This window comes from Falco biarmicus, chromosome 9, assembly GCF_023638135.1.
Source record: "Falco biarmicus isolate bFalBia1 chromosome 9, bFalBia1.pri, whole genome shotgun sequence".
Classification (NCBI taxonomy): Eukaryota; Metazoa; Chordata; class Aves; order Falconiformes; family Falconidae; genus Falco; species Falco biarmicus.
This window is the reverse complement of record NC_079296.1, coordinates 31,025,043-31,037,220: the sequence shown is the minus strand read 5'-3', so window position 1 is coordinate 31,037,220 and position 12,178 is coordinate 31,025,043. Positions and strand designations below refer to the sequence as shown.

Sequence of the window (12,178 nt, the reverse complement as noted above, 5' to 3'; positions counted from 1 at the left end):
CAGTAATTCCAATTAACAAACAAACTGATTCTGGTAGTCTTAACCAGTTAGGATGGACAAACCCCGTAATTTTCTCTTCAAGTTTTAATAGAAGGACTCCCCTGATGTTTTACCAAAGTGCTTCCCACTGAACCCATACTAATTGTTCACATACCATTCTAAAGTCCTCCTCAAACTTGTAAGCTCCGCCTCCTGTGGCACAAAGCGTAGTGTGCAAACTGGAGAAGTTCTTTTCACTACCCATCTGTATGAACCTGTGCATGGCACAACTGGGAAAGCGGATGAAGTGCAGGTTTCCTTTGCGTCCACACATAGTCAAATTTTTCAGTTCAAGATGGACATCACGAATGCCAGTTTTACCATAGGCTGTATTGGAGGTCAAGTATTTCCTAATGCTTTTCAGGTTTTCCACCTCCTCCTGTTCCTCTTCTGCTGTAATGTCCTTAGGTTCGAAGTAGACCAGTTTAACCAGTGTTCCACCGATATCCATTCCGAACCATGGAAACGCTAAGGACAAGGGGGTTGGGGAGGAAGAAAGAGAAAGTCACTATAAATATACAGGTTAGCCATCACTTACAACATTTGCTGAATGACACAATTCAGTGCAGTCACAGTAGCAACATCTGCTCCTGAAAGCTGGTGGTCACTTATATATCCAGTTAACATGTATTAAAACATCTCTACAAGTTAAGACTTCATAAAGCCTCAATTAAAAAAGAAAAAATAATCTCAAAATACTCTTCTATGGAGAAGCAGGTTTTAATAAAGGAAAAATATTTTTTTCCCAGGAAAACATTTTACTCTTCAGTCAGCAACTCTTGACAGAGCACATTTACTGCATTTCACCCAATCTGACTGCCAGCACCAATTCTTAAAATAGACAAGAGGGGTGGAAGAAGAAACAACCAAATAGGAGAACAAGATTTCTCAAGTCACATTCCTACTGCGTAACATCTACAACTGCCTTTCCAAGCCCAGCTGGAATTCCCAGTTACAAGGTTCTGCCTGGAGAGAAGTAATACGTAACTCTCTCATTATGCTGGGAGTCTCCAGACTTCAACCCACCAGAACTACCAGGTCTGTTGGAACTACATCACCTGCATTAGCAGAAAGACAATGAGCTGGTTTAAGTCAAATATTTACTACTGTCAGTCCTTTTTTTATTTGAGCACAGACTCCCTTTGCTGGTACATATGTTAGCCAATTATACAACTATAAAAGAAATGCCACTATTTGCTTCTTTGTGCATGTGTGTGTATATATATATATATATTGTCACAGGAAGCCTACATCTACTAAAGCCTCTGTTCTGTTAATAGCAAAATGACTATGTATAACATGCAGACAGAAGATACTAACTGAACCAGCCTGGTCTGCCTGCTCTGCTTATATACACCCATGCATTTTAAATAGTAAGCCAGGTAACTTTATAAGCTCTAAGAAGCAAGACTACAACACCTATACACAGGTACTGCAGGAGAAGGCAGCTAGTATTGTTTCCTGGAGAAATTAAATTAAACATACCAAGTATGTGGTTAACATCTAAGACATTTCTAAAACAGCAGTCACACAGTTGCCTCCTGGCTTTTTAGGGAGAATCAGGCAGGCTTGCTTGAAATGTTATTCTACCAACTGCGGCATCCCATTTAGCATTGATACAAACTCCAAACCATGGATACTACCTGCATTACTGATTTTTCTGCCAGTGAACCCAAGTGTAAACAAGTTGGGACAAAGATTTTTAATAAGTACAGGAGGTACTGATCACACTGTTCTTCCTCGCGTAGTCACAGATCAGTATTAGGTTACTCAACTTCAAGCTGAAAGGAGCTTAGATTCTTCTTACCACAAGGGTCTCGGCACCATTCCTGTCTGGCTGAATAATTCAAAAGTCTAAATTTCACAATTAATATACCCTCCTCTCCCAAACTAATCCTTAAACATCAGATGTTTAACACTTATTTTGCTCCATTGCTATATGCCAAATAATTGAATCATCAGTTGCTCCCCACTTTCCCTAAGGAAAAGGCATGCATGAAGTCCCACAAAGCAGCCTGCTTACAGCTCAGTTTTTCTAGGAGCAGCTACTGTACCTGTTGTAAAGCCTAATTTCTTCTTCCATGCCCTACAAGCTACAAGACGCAAAGACACTGAAATGAAGCCTAATGTGAGGTTTGGGAAGATACATTCTATACAAATGCATAAGACCTCCCTGAAATGGGAAGAATTCAGAACAAGTGTTTTTAAAATAGGCTTTATTTTGAAGAGGAAAAAAATGTCCTGTAACTCAAAACAGTTTTGGAAGTACAAGGTAAGTATTTATGCAAAAGTGGTCTGATCCACACTTTACAACACCACAATGCAGTGGAGCTCAGGACACCAATCCCATTAGTGATTTACACAGATCTTTGAGTTACTGAGAACTTTAATCACCTGTCCCACTGGAACAGTAAGTCTCCTCCTTGGATGTATCTTAAGTAGGCACGCAGGAAGTTTAACTGTAAAAGCAGCATGGTTGGAGTGTGCAATACACAGCCAGCCTGTAGCTAAGTGTAAGCCAACTCCCAATATTCTATATTAAGGGCATAAAATCTGCTACAATATACCTGCGCCAACACTTGCTTTAAAGCTACAGTGTAGATTTAAACTTTACGAGAGGGCAGAAGTATTCCACTCTGCTATCAAACAATTCCAGCAATGAAAGTGTTAAGTACTAACAGCTGAGAGTTGTCCATAAATGACTGCCAAGACATTCACTTTTATATCCTAACATTTTCAGGAGTCTTAACTAAATCACTAACAAAGAGTAAGTACCATAGAAAATAACTATGAAGTTATTTCATGTCTGTATAGTTCTTAGGATAAGTACACATAATGCTCACATTTAAGAAGCAAGCAGAAATACCAAAGACACTTTCTTTTTTTAGTTCATTCTCTCTGTGAATCTAAGCTCCTTTCATTTTGTTGTAAGCCAAACAGAGAGCTACAGAAAGAACTTTGCTCTTAGAACAGCAACAGTTTCAACACAAAGAGCACAAGAGCAGTCCACAACAACCCATACTTCGGTTACACAGAACACCAGCTTAGTTTTCTTCACAGCTTCTAACACCAGTTATCTGTTGAAATCATTTGCAATTTTGACTCATTGACCAATTAGGCCAAAACCCAAGTCCCAAAGTTTCTGACAAGTCCCACTGAAATTCACGCAACTGCTGTACAACTGGAGTGACAGTAGAAACACTTCTGTATTCCAGTGATAACTTTAAAAAACTATGCACTGTATCTTCTGTTACTACCAGTATGCTCCAAAACAAAATGCACCACTGAAGCACCATCAGTTCTTCTCAGTATTTTTAGATAACCCACCTTAGCTGGTACCTATACACCTCAACCTCCCTGAGGCCACTGAATGTGGTGCTAATGGGAGCATGCATGCAGACTGCAAGGTGCTCCTGGGTTTTGCTGCCTCCCCGAATACAGGGAGTAAGACCACACAGAGGCCACCAAAATCATTAGGCCCCTCATTGCTACAACCAGGATGTATGAAGAAAGAAAGGTATTTGCACAGATACAGTCTCCACAGACTGGAGGGAAAATGGGCGGAAAACTGTGGAGGTTTTTTCTTTTTGTTGTTTGGTTTTTTTGTTTAAACTGGAAGCCCAGCACTTCATTGATAACCTGAATAAATGTCCAGTTTCTTGAGTTATTAGAAGCCAGGAAAGCAAGGAAGGGAAAGCGAAATCTCTCTCATCCACATCTTAGGCTGATAACAGTTATTCAAAATAGCGTGATTTACTATGAAAAAGGAAGACACTGGATATGTTGCAAAAATGGTTTCACGGGGTAAAAAATGCACTTAACTAAATAAGTCTGATAAGTCTGTTATGAACTGATTTCTCTCTTCTCAGCAATCAGTATGCAATACACCTATTGGATCAATGCAATCTATTACTGTGGAGAAAACAGAACTATTCTACTGTATTACTACACAGCAGTCAAAAAAATAACAACATATAAAACCTAGTTGTAGGCCCCACAGAACTGACACAGAAGCATCAAGACGAATCATGCATTCTTAAAAGCCTAACATAAATCAAAGACTCCACTTATCTTAAGAAAATTAATTCTCTTTATGTTAAACTGTACCAACTACTTACCAGTTTGTTATCTTGAGATAAAAATCTCCATTACTCCAAAGTTTAGCTGCAGAAGCATGTGACAATGCAAACAGAAGGTATCTACAGCATTGCATAATTAGGTAACCTGATGCGCACCAGCAGCTGTGCTATCTGGGGGAAAGGTTCACTCATAAATTCTATGATACATTTAACCTAGTTTCTGCACAGACCTTGAAACGTATGAACCCATAAGACTATTCCTGTAAGACATTATTACATTCAGAATTGAACACATTTGATTTTTAGAATCAAACTAGGTGTGAAGAGTAAATATCAAATCACAACCTGCTCCCACGGACAAGAGCTCAGGGGCAGCAAGAAAGAAAGGAACTCCTGGGTCACTGAGTAACATTTCCCCCCATTAAAGAAGACAACCAAGGGTAATCCTTTTCACATGCTTAAACCACCACCACATAAGGTTAGCAGAATCTTTTTACTCTTCAACCTTTAGAAAGAGATTGTGCCTGAATTCTGTTGGTTAGAACTTTCTTCTTTCTACCTGGTTCCTAGATTTATTCATGGCCGATTTGTGGATTCTTCTTTTGCCAAAACCATTTCAGCTTGTGCATCTCTCTTACAAGACCTCTGTTCCCTCAAATACAGGTACAGTATCTCAATGTTTTATCAATAATTTGAATAGTGGTATCAATTCTTTGATATCTTAGTCATAAATATCTCTGATGAAAAATCCTAGGTTTAACTTTTCTTCCTGGATGCACATACGATTAAATCCTATTACTGAATTTACATTTTTCATTATTATTCCATTTGCATTGCTTGACACTTCAATGATCTAAGAACTTCCTGTTTTAATTGGGACTGGAAGAGGCGAGAGCATGCCAAAATTAGTAACAGGAAAAAAAAAATCAAAACAAGAGACATACGTAAGATGTGATAGTATCCTCACAGCTTCTGAAAGCTGTTTATTAGAAAAGCTGATAAGAGCTAACATATTTTGCAATAACTATTTTACACAGTTCTTTCGAGCAATCAAAACATGTAGTAAAACAGAAACATTTGTTTTCCTTGGAATAGAAATAGAATATGTAGCTTAAAAAATTAATTATATCTACTTCGTAATGGAAGTTTCTTCAAAATGTACAAGGCTAGAACTAAATAAATCATGCACACACATCAGGTGAAGCCTTCCAGTTCATTTTCAGCTGCAAGCGCTTATTGAATGTCTACCTCCTCACCAGGAAAGGAAGAAAACCCCCCCAAAGACAAAACCAAAAAACTTCAAGCCCGAAAGCACAGAGCTGTTTGTTAAACAGGTGTGATCATCTGCACATACATAGTCATATCACCACAAACTGATTTCTGAAGATAGCACTAGGAGACTAGGTCATTACCTAGCTTGTGTAGCTTCATTAAAAAAAAACAACATTAAAAAACAAATAAAAGCCAAACTTGCAAAGCTACAAGAAGTATTGATTAGCTATTGAGAATCTTATTCTTGGATCCAACGGCACTCAGCCCACCCAGCCTGACAGAAGTGATTCGCATGAGTTTCCCATTCCTGTCAGAAACAAGTTACCCTGTTGGTAAGGTGGATACGCAGTTTTAACTCAGAAGAAGCTGAACCACAACACACCAACTAAATCAGCTTGTTATGACCGGTCCTATTCCTTAGGCAATCCTCACTTCCACCTACACTAAAAGCAGCTGGAAACCTTCTTTAAGCAGCATGTCAACTGAAGAAATTCTTCAAAATTAAAAGATTGTGGGATATTCCAATGCCTTGGACAAAATTTCAGTAACAGATAATGTGTCACTTTTTCACTGCGTCAAACAATAGCAAAACCAAAACCATTTTCACTCTTGTACTCCTAACTAAAATATAGTATATAATAATAGCATTCCATATTTATCATCACCACAGATTAAAAAGCCTAGCTTTTGCACAGTTTCCACCTGGCCTCAGGCAGTACAACATAACCATGCCATAGCCAAACATCACAGGTCCAACAACCTAAATATTGGCCAAAAGTGTTCTTCATGGTGAAGCTACAATTTCAAGTGTTTAGAAATTAACCATGGCAATTATGATGCCTACTAGTTGTACACAGTCACACCGCCTCAAAACACACATTTTTTGTCTCCTAACAAGTACCAACAGACTCGGGGTGACATGCAAGATGCTGATTGGAATAGCCACCCCAAAGCTTTATCTTAATTTAAGAAAAGCAATAGAATTCAGATGTCCAGCTGGCTTCTTCCCTGTGTCTGATGTAGAATAATGCTGTGAAGCACCAGTCTAGTTAACTGCCATGCTGAAATCTTTGTAGTTACTTGGCTACAAAGCTGCTTCACAGGGATCGATGAAGGGATTTAACTGCTCTCTTTCCTTCTTCTGTTCAAAGATCACATTTAAAGTGAACAACACAAAACTAGCAGGCTTTTGAAATTTGCAGAATTCAGACTGCTTCAGTATTTTATTCTCTTCTGGAGCATCTCACAGCATAAGGCTTCATAACAGACACTCTTCTGTATTCATTATGCTGTGCTACAGAAAGGTAATGTAAACCCTGGTCTCACAAAGGGTCTGCACTAATGATTTGAAGCAAAAACTTGACATAACCCTAACAACCTTGACAAGTGGTCTAGTTCAACTGAGGAAAAAACAATGCAAAGACAAGCTTCTCAGCAGAAGCAGCAGGAGGGTGAGTCTAAAAGATCTAGAGTTAGTCCCCAGATCCTCTCTCACTGCATGCTAATCAGCAAAGCACACTGGTTTCACAGGGAATCCTCCCTTCGCAGAGGGGAAGACGACTTGGGAATATAGAAGTCTGCCTCACTTTGATAGAAAGTAAATCAAGAAAACATATAATTTATAAGGATTTAAAGGAATAATTGCTGCAGAAAGATCAGTTTAATTTGTTGAAATATTGGGAAATGCCAATTATCTCATCTTTTCCACCATGCAAAGCAAATCCCACAATCAATATTGAAGTCTCACCTGCCATGGGGCAACTGCACTTCATTTTGCAATGTGTCCTTAAGCACAGAACAAACATCTGCAAAGTCCAAGACTAAATACAAAAACCAGTAAAACGGGACTGAATAGTATTCACTAGAGATGGATACAGTGGAAAGCTATGCAGTACCATTAGAATTTGAGTATAATTTAATATTTTTTTTAAGCTGGTGACAATGTACTACCATATTTTCCTGCAAGACTAATACTAAATAGCAAATTTATTCTTGTATAAGATAAGCCATATAAATTAATATGATCAGCAAGAATTCAGGTATTTTACTCAGCAAAGAAATTGCCCACAACATAGTTCTACAAAGCACTTACCTCACCTGCTTTTTTCACTAAAGCCAAAAACCCCACAACTGAAGACTCAGTTGTCATAGACCTTGGGCAATATAGCTAGTCACCTACACTCTTTACTCTGATGGGCTCTTTTTCCCCTCAAGATAGGAGGGAAATTCCAAATTCCTCACTCCTCCTTATTCAAGCGATTACACAAATCCCCGAACACCTTATTCTTTGCTTCAAACAAAACAGTTTACTATTATGAAGAGTTCAATATGCAAGTGCTGACCCTCAGCCACACCAAATCAAAATGTACACTAGCTCAAGTTCTGCAGTTCTTGTTCCTGAATGAAAATGTGAAGCTGGACAAAGACTACAAAACCAGTTTGTGACAGAGAATGATCTGGTCATCAATATGTTAAATTTGATAGAAGACCAAATTAACTATCAACAGATAGTGTTAGCCCTATGTGATGAATCAATACAAAGAACATTTTAAGGGAAAGTGGTACGTGTAGCTCAGCGAAAACATTTAAAAAGCCAGAAAAGGCACCGGCTAGCAAGTAGCCCTGTGAAAGCTGCAGCGCTTCAAGGCTGTTACTATTTTGCTCTGCTTACACACAAAAGATTTCTAAGTACTCATTTCAAAATTAAGAAAAAAAAAAATCCAGAGTAGCTGAACGCACACTGCTTTCTACTGAGCAGGAACATCTTTCAAGTTTTGGCAGCGGGTAGCTGTCATCCTGACCATCCTTGATTGCCCTTTTGGAACATGCTGAACTTGTAACAAAGCAGCAAACATTTGTTGGCTTTATTTAAAAAGCTAGTGAAGCGAGAGCGGCAAGGAACAGAATACTTGTTCCATGGGATTGCTCTACTTGTAGAGCTCACTATGGAATTCAATAGCTCTGTACTGACATGTAAAAAGTTGGCTATGATCTAGTAAATAAAAAATACTGTTAATCAACAAACCTTGTAGAATTAAGTACATTACAAATATGGATGCCTGGGACTCAGCCTTAAAACATGAAGCAGAGAGCCAGTTCACTAACACTTGGCAAACCAACTAACCAAAAGCCACAGGGGATGCCCATAGGCAACGTATTACCAATTTATCATGTTTGCAGCACAATTCCCCCCCTCTCCTACCCCCAGTCAGAATACTTTGCCCTCAGCTGCCAGGTCTACTTCTTTTCGGCATTCTGACACAGTCCGGGGATGTGTCACGCACCCAGCCCGCGGTCCCCCCCCAACGCACACGGCCCGACCCCCGCCCGGGCGTCGCTCACAGCGCTGCTTGGGCACGATCAGCTTCATGGGCGCGGCCGGGAGGCGGCGAGGCCGGCGGGACCCTGGGCGCCGTCCGACGCGGTGCTCGGCGCGGCACGGAGCTGGTGGCACAGCGCTGCCGCCCGCCGCCCGCGTTTGTGCCGGGCCGCCGCTCCCCGCCCGCCGCCGCCCCATTGGCGCAGGGCGGACCCGGCCCACGCAGCAGCGGGGCCGTGTCCGGGCGCCGCCGCCGCATTGGCCGGCACCGGGGGCCCTCGCTCCGCCCGCCGGGCGCGCCGGCTGTGGGGGGGTGGGGGGGGCGCGGGAAGGGAACGCCCGCGGCGCGGGAGCCGGGCGGCCGCCAGCCCCGGCCGGGCGGCGCTCCGCAGGGGGCGCGGCGCAGGAGCCGCGGGCGCGGCGCCGGGCGGCTGCCGAGGCCCGCCGGGCCGGGCCGGGCTGCGGCAGCAGGGCGCGGAGGGGGCCGAGCCGAGCCGAGCCAGCGCCGCCCCGCAGTGCCGCCGCGCTCAGCCCGCCGCGCTCAGCACTTACGTGGCCTGTGCCGCCGGCCCGAGTCCATCCTCCGGCGCAGCCTGCATTTCTTGGCCGGCGAGCCGTGGCTGAGCGGCGGCAGCTCCGGGCGGAGCAGCAGCGGGTGCGGCGCCTCCCCGCAGCCGCCGTTGCTCAGCGGCTGGCTCGAGGGGTGGAAGCCGTTCTGCAGCAGCCCGCCGAGCAGCGAGCAGGAGGCGGCGGCGGGCGGCGGCGGCCCCGCCGGGGCGGCGGGCTGGGCGCGGAGCTGCTCCCCCATGGCGGCAGCCGCTCCTCTTTGTCTCCCGGCTCAGCTCCGGGTGGGCGCGGCGGAGCCTCCGCTCATGCCGGCGCCCGTGCCCGCAGCTCGGTGCGCTGGGGATGCGGCGCCCGCCCCCCCCGGCGCCGGCGGCGCACGGCGCAGGCGTCCTGCCCGCAGCGCGCTGCAGAGGGGCGGCCGCCGCCCTCCGCCGGGGACGCGGCGACCCCCCCCCGCCCCCTGCTACTGTGCGCGTTCCCGGCCGCTGAGCCCGGCACCTGCGGGGCTCCGTGGGCAGCCCCGGGCGAGTGCCGGAGCGAGGGACTCGGGGGGGGGGCACCCACTCGCCCGCTGCGGGCTGGCGGGGGCACGGTTACGCTGGAGCTGGCACCCGGTGCCGTTCCGGCGTGACTTCGCTCCCGTGACTGGGCCGGCCGCCCCCGTAACGGCCGCGGTGTCGCTTGCGCCGCGGGGCACCCACGGGCACACTCGTGTCACTCGTGTCCCCACGCCTCGGGGGCCGCCGTGGGCGCTCCCGGGTTGCCCCGTACCGCGCACAGGTACCTGCGCATCACCGCCCTCCCCCAAATTTCTGGCTGCCTTGTCACGTGTTCCCTCAACAGCTCAGAGGGACCAGCGTGACCTTGAACGCGTCTGACCTCATGCTTTTATAGTACCTTGGCTTTTCCCTGCGCAGCATCGATAACCTTGTGACTGGGATTGACTCTGTGACCACTGAGACATCCAAGCGTGGAAACATTTTCTGAATTAAATGTATTAAATATCAAGTGGACACAACACAGAACTGGGTAAACTGTGCTGCAGCGTCGCATGCATACTTGAAAAGAAACACTAACTGAATTTTCCTCTGCACATGATGGTCATGTCTTTATACAAACTGCCAGTCACTGTAAGGATGACTGTCCTTAAAGTAAAAACAGGTCACATAATGGCTCCTCCTTACTCCTAAAATTAGCACAGGACACAGGCCCTCCGCTGTAAAACACCTACAAAGAATAAAGTCATTCTAACTGCCTCCAGAATGGGATACGGTACTAAGAAATTGCTTCAAGAAAGGTAACGCAACATTCTCTCCACTTTTCGGCTAGGACCAGAACATTATGTTTAGGTACCTGGGAGCAAGCCACAGAAAAACATGGGCATGCAGTTGGGGAAATGATGAAAGTGTGTTCGCAAATCCAGAACAAGCAAATTTTCTTCCTAAAAAACAGTACCCAATGTTCTGAAGATTATTAAAACGCTCTAAATTGTCCTCATGTTCAAATGCTTAAGCAACTGCTGAAATTGCCAGCCCAAAAGTGATTGCCCTAAGGAGGCTTCCTTGGAAAGAAGGCAGGCTACATACATTTATTTCTAGAAGATGTAGTACTTCCAAAACTGTAAAATTCTTTGAGAACTCCCTAATTTACTGAATTATGTTTAAACTATGTTTAAACTGGTTTTCTGGAAGGCTGCTGCCTGGACTGGTAGGGACCTTCATACCACTTGTTTGCAGTTCAGGCAGCTGTGGCTGGTTATGCTTCATGAACTTTCCTTGTTAATTCAGACCTCTCAGGCCATGAGGAATCCTTGATACTACTGTCCCCAGCTGACAATGGTTGTCCCCTTCTCCATCCCTGACAGAGAAACCAACTGCACATTCAGCCAGCCCGATGGAGAATGAGGGATCATTCCTGCAAACCTGTTTTTCTCTGCAATTGCAGCATAACTGAGAGCAGACATATGGACAGTTCCTGTACCTTGTCTGAAGGGTGGCAACTTTTTACCCTACTCCAACAAAAGCAAGACCACCTTTAATTGCACGCTTAAGACTCTTTGTGGCAGGATACCAGTCCTTCCACTGATTCTGCAATGGAATAATGTACCTGTTTCAAGTACTGTGCCCAATTCTAGGCGTTAAACTTTAAATGAAAACATCAAGTTTTGGTCTAGGAAATGAAAGATTTGAAGGGCTATTCAATTCTGGAACAGGTAATAGCAAAGGAAATACATCAGAGTTGCTGAGAAACAAGAAAGAATTCATACATGATAACTGCAGTAAGGGAAATTCACTTTAGATATGAGGCAGACATTCCCTAGAATGAACTTAGACAAGCGTTAGACTGCACCAGACAACTCAACTGTCCATTACTGCAAGTATTTGGGAAAAGTTAAATATCTCTGAGGAACAGTCTAAGTAGAGCTGATCCTGATTTGGAACACTAAGAAGGCATGGCCTAGACACCTTTCTGAGGTTCTCTCCAGTCTTTTATTTCTGATTAAATATTCCCCTAGTATTTTACTGTAAATATTGCACAATTATGCCCAGGACAGAAGTGGACTAGACTGTGCTGAATAGAAGTAGTAGGTCAGGAAAATAGTCAGGATATGGTCCAAATCACTGACAAGTTCAGGAGCAGCGTAGACCAATACCATGTAAAAACAACAAATGTCACCTCAAATAATGCTGGATAAATTATAAAACTGGAGAAATGTTAAAGGCTGTACAAATTAATTGACAGTTTAATAGACAGGGACAGATTTACCTCTGAGTGTGCAAGTCTCCCTGTTATTCAAAGCTCTCCATCAGGACTGAATGAGAACACTTTCCAAACTTTGTGTTGTGTAAAGATTGTTTCCAACCAATGTGCTGCTTTATCAGAATGATTTTAGACTCTTGTG

The 12,178-nt window shown here is 44.1% G+C and overlaps 1 protein-coding gene across 6 annotated transcripts in view; it reads right to left on the bottom strand.

The window, feature by feature from the left end:
* PANK1 (pantothenate kinase 1) overlaps window positions 1–9,567 on the bottom strand; it is a 28,192-nt gene extending 18,625 nt beyond the window's left edge. Inside the window, exons 1-2 of one of the 6 annotated variants that reach the window (XM_056353089.1) lie at window positions 9,262–9,567; window positions 155–507 (exon numbers count right to left, since the gene is read on the bottom strand). In XM_056353089.1, the coding sequence (XP_056209064.1) occupies window positions 155–507; window positions 9,262–9,517 (609 nt within the window). In that variant the 5' untranslated portion in view covers window positions 9,518–9,567. Of the gene's footprint in view, window positions 1–154; window positions 508–7,137; window positions 7,160–8,732; window positions 8,870–9,261 lie in introns of those variants that run through there. The other 5 variants (XM_056353091.1, XM_056353088.1, XM_056353090.1 and 2 more) reach the window with 5 other exon arrangements.
* Between the last annotated feature and the right edge of the window lie 2,611 nt (window positions 9,568–12,178).